Source organism: Gekko japonicus, unplaced genomic scaffold, assembly GCF_001447785.1.
Source record: "Gekko japonicus isolate JY-2015 unplaced genomic scaffold, Gekko_japonicus_V1.1 scaffold2053, whole genome shotgun sequence".
NCBI classification, from domain to species: domain Eukaryota; kingdom Metazoa; phylum Chordata; class Lepidosauria; order Squamata; family Gekkonidae; genus Gekko; species Gekko japonicus.
Genome location: NW_015162012.1, coordinates 69,748 through 74,404, shown reverse-complemented (window position 1 = coordinate 74,404; position 4,657 = coordinate 69,748). Strand labels below are relative to the sequence as shown.

The window sequence follows — 4,657 nt, the reverse complement described above, 5'->3', positions numbered from 1 at the left end:
ATGGTTTAAAAACTCGTACGCTCCCCCCCCCCCCCCCATTTTGACAGAATCTAATTTGGCTTTTGCCCAGCCCAGGAACTTGTCAGGAGAAAACAGGAGCCCTCTTTGTAGACTTGTTGAAATGGCCCTGGAGACTGTGTGACAGTGAACCGTAATAAAGATTTTATTTAATAGGCAGGGATGGTATGGGGTAGTCAGGAATGGGAAAGACTGAGGTAAATGTTGGTAAAACTGTAGATTTTCCAGATGACAGACAAGATGGTGTTGTGGCAGCTTATTTTTACAAATTCTTTGTTCTTATCAGTGAGAGATGGTTGACTAAGTACTTTGGTTTCATTTACAATGTTTCTGCATATAGTTTCCTAATAACTGTTCCAGTTTTCTGGAAAGGTCACTCTTTTAGTGTATCAATTTTTTTTAAAAAAAGACAGAGGTCTTTCATATCACCTACTGCCATATCTTGTAACTGGAGATACCTAGATTGAACCTGGGACTTTCTGCATGCCAAGCAGATGCTCTACCACTGAGCCACAGGGAGAAAGTGAGTTCTTCAAAGCCATTTAGCGAACTTCATTCAGACATCTCACAGTGGGCAAGATCAGACAGACTGCTCTAAAATGCCAGCAAAAGATTCCTGCAAAACGAATGCATGTTAATTATTAAGGCCGGCTTACTATGCATTACACAGTGCCTATGACATACAAGTGACTTTTGAATAGTAATTGTATGATTGTCATGTATCATTCTCAATCCACGCAGCAAAACGCCTAATTATGTGAATGTGGCTTTGAAGTGCATCACGGGGGCTGTTTCAGCTCAGGAAAACAGTTTGGGCAGGAAGGCAGGAGTCCTTCCTCCCCCTCACACCTTGGTCCTGAAATGCTGAAATCCCCCCACCAACTCAATTCAACGCAATGACTCAAAAGCAGCAGGAACGTCTGCTGAGGAGAATGTATATACCTTTTGTGAGACAACCAGAATATGGGCATTATTTTTCCAGTTTTGAAGATAAGTACAGTAATTCAGTAAGTCGTGGAAGTAGTGACAGACTTCACGTTCCTGGGATCCCAGATCACCGCAGACTGTGTCAGCAGCCATGAAATTAAAAGACGCCTGCTCCTTGGGAGGAAAGCGATGGCGAACCTAAACAGCATGATAAAAAGTAGAGACATCACCCTGCCAACAAAAGTCCGCATCGTCAAAGCAATGGTATTCCCAGTAGTCATGTATGGCTGCGAGAGTCGGACTATAAGGAAGGCTGAGCATCGAAGAACTATGGTGCTGGAGAAGACTCTTGAGAGTCCCTTGGACTGCAAGAAGATCAAATCAGTCAATCCTAAAAGAAATCAACCCTGACTGTTCCCTGGAAGGCCAGATAATGAAGCTGAAGCTCAAATACTTTGGCCACCAAAGGAGAAGGGAGCACTCACTGGAGAAGACCCTGATGCTGGGAAAGATTGAAGGTCAAAGAAGACGGGGACGGCAAAGGATGAGATGGTTAGGCAGTGTCATCGATGCAACGAACATAAAATTGAGCCAACTTCAGAGGACGGCGGAAGACAGGAGGGCCTGGCGGGAGCTGGTCCATGGGGTCGCGAAGAGTCGGACTCGACTGTGCGACTGAACAACAACAACAGTAATTCAGGCCCCAGATAGGCTTTAAATAGGATGTTCCCTGCAGTCACTATGGGGAAAGCTAGTGACAGCTCATTAGAAAACATAATGTGTAGTTTGGCCCTTAGTCACTTGAGAAAAAGGGGAGGTAAAACAATATTATATGTGATTACCTCAGTTGAGCCAGGATATAAAGGGCGGCTGAAACTGTAATGAATTTAAACATTGTGCATTAGGGGAAATAGAAAAGGTCTCATTTGTGTGGTAAGTAGAGGGAATGATTGCTTCAGACACAGATAGAAAGTTCATAATATTTTCTCCCGGGACGCCTACGAGGTGCATCACGGATAACTTTCATTGTGTGCTGACGTTCCATTGTCACTAAGCAACACCGAGAGTCTTTGCTTATTTGACAACTTCATTCCTTTCCCTGCCTTGTTCCTTTACTCAGTGAAGGAAACATTTGCCGCTTGGGGAAAAACAGGCCTAATTGGGCTTTTGGGGTGGATGATCTGTGCTTTGGTTGAGACTTGCCGGACGGGACTGGGAAACAACTGGAGACTGGGGTATCTGGTATTGGCAACCATCCAGAATAACCATGGCTTCCGAGGTCACAGCCAGGCAATTCAGTCCTCTGAAACGCTTCAGTCCTCCCGCCGATTCACTCCGCAAGATGTCTCGAAAGCAGCACGAAGGCCTGCTGAAGAGAATGTGCATGCCTTTCGTGAGGGGACCAGAGGACCGGCATTACTTCCCCAGTTTTGAAGACAAGGACAGTAATTCTTTTCTCAAATCCAATCCTTACACTCCACCTGAAGAAAAAAAGTACCCTTTCGCTCCACACCGGGACGATGTGCCCGTCGTTAACACTTTCTCGGGATTTGTGAGCCCAGGAGCTGACGCGGACCAGAAAATAACCTCCAGCACATTTGTCGAATCTCCTCAGGATGGCCCAGACGCGCCCCCTCCACAGCAAGCGGCACCGGTCCTGCACAGGAGAGCCCAGACTTCATGTGGAAGACCTGCATTGCTGCTGAAAGGGCTCAGTCAAGACCGACGCTGGAACTCCAGATGGGTGCCGGAAGTTTCTCTCAAGGCACAAGCGGGAAGTAAATTGCATTATCATTACTATTGTCGTCACTGTAGTGTCAGGTTTTGCTGGTGGCAGTGGTGTCCACGGGGAGGGCAGCAGATCGGTCCCACGGTGAGAAAACTATCTTGGGCTGCCTGTCCTGGAATCTCCTTTCTCAGGGGGTCTCTTCGGAACGTTGCGTCTTCTGCTACCACTTTGCTTCTTGTTGGCTGGAGCAAATCTCACCAGATCTCGCCAGATTATCTGGATGGCCCAATAGATATATCTGTATACAAGGGATGTCAGTTTGCCTCAGATCCTTTTGGAGGATGTAGTACAGCTTAGCTTCCGACCTTACAGTAACGGTCGTGCCGGCAGGTCAGACCGGGCCCCTCTGGATTCCATCTGATTTCTCTACTCAGAGTGGGGTTGCCAACTCTAGTTTGGGAAATTCCTGGAGCCTGGGAGGGCAAGGTTTGGGGCTATTGAGTCCACTCTCCCAAGTAGCCATATCCTCCAGGGATGTAGTATATCTTTATTACTTGTTGAAGAAACACTACGCACCGCAAAAGGTAAAGGTTCCCTTGCTCGAAAGCCAGTCGAGTCCGACTCTAGGGTTGCGGTGCTCATCTCTGTTTCCAAGCCGGAGAGCCAGCGCTGTCCGAAGACGTTTCCCGTGGTCATGTGGCCGGCATGACTAAACACCAAGGCGCACGGAACGCTGTTCCCTTCCCACCGAAGTGGTACCTATTTATCTACTTGCAATTTCTTGCTTTCGAACTGCTAGGTTGGCAGGAGCTGGGGTGTTGCCTTCTGGTACACTTCCGGGGATGTCAGGGGGTGTGGCATATGCAAATGAGTTATGCTAGTGAGTTATGCTAATGAGCGCCTGCACCTCTTTTTCTACAAAATGACCCCTGACACTGATATGGCTGTGCTTGTAGTACTCAGTCTGTTGAGGCCCCTTTTCTGCCTCTGTGTGTGGTTGCCAGACTCCGGGTGGGGCCTGGAGTTCTCCTGAAAGGACGACTGATCTCCAGAGGACAGGGATCGGTTCCCTTGGAGAAAACAGCATCTTCAAAGGGAAGACCGCATGGCATCATGTCTCTGCTGAGCTCTCCAGGGATTTCCCAAGCCAGAGTTGGCAGCCCAGGCGCCAAAGCCCGGAACCAGTCCCCCGGATTATTATGCTGGGGATTATTAGGAAGGGTATTGAAAACATATCAGCCAATATCATAATGCCCCTATATAAATCAATGGTGCGACCTCATTTGGAATACTGTGTGCAATTCTGGTCACCTCACCTTTAAAAGGATATTATAGCTTTGGGAAAAATACAGAAAAGGGCAACTAGAATGATAAAAGGGTTAGAACACTTTCCCTATGAGGAAAGGTTAAAGCGCTTAGGGCTCTTTAGCTTGGAGAAAAGACGACTGAGGGGTGACATGATCGAGGTTTATAAGATTATGCATGGGAAAGAGCAGGTAAAGAAAGAGGTACTTTTCTCCCTTTCTCACAATACAAGAACTCGTGGGCACTCCATGAAACTGCAGAGCGGTCGGGTTAGAACGGATAAAAGGAAGTACTTCTTCACCCAAAGAGTGATTAACACATGGAATTCACTGCCACAGGAAGTGGTGGCGGCTACAAGCATGGACGGCTTCAGAAGGGAATTAGATAAGCACAAGTGGATCAATGTGTATGACTCTGCTGATGCAGCATTCGGACGAAGAGTGCTGCAGTCTGTACTAACTCCTGATGATGACCACCCTCCCAAAAATTAGGGACACAGCTCTGGGAGGTCCCACAAGATGGCCTCCACCTCAGAGGGAGAATGACCATTGGTTACTCACCATGAAGGGTCCTTCTCCTCTGAGGCTTGGGGAACATCTTGGCCCTCCTGGATCATTATTTCTTTCTATCTATTTTCCTGATCTTCACTCTCTAAACCCCCCCCCCCCCCAAAAAGGC

The 4,657-nt window shown here is 47.6% G+C and overlaps 1 protein-coding gene across 1 annotated transcript in view; it reads left to right on the top strand.

Moving 5' to 3' along the window:
- The first annotated feature begins 2,212 nt into the window (after nucleotides 1-2,212).
- LOC107105496 (chromosome unknown open reading frame, human C7orf72) overlaps nucleotides 2,213-4,657 on the top strand; it is a 38,340-nt gene continuing 35,895 nt past the window's right edge. The window contains exon 1 of the mRNA XM_015405479.1: nucleotides 2,213-2,723. Within this exon, the coding sequence (XP_015260965.1) occupies nucleotides 2,213-2,723 (511 nt within the window). The remainder of the gene's footprint in view (nucleotides 2,724-4,657) is intronic.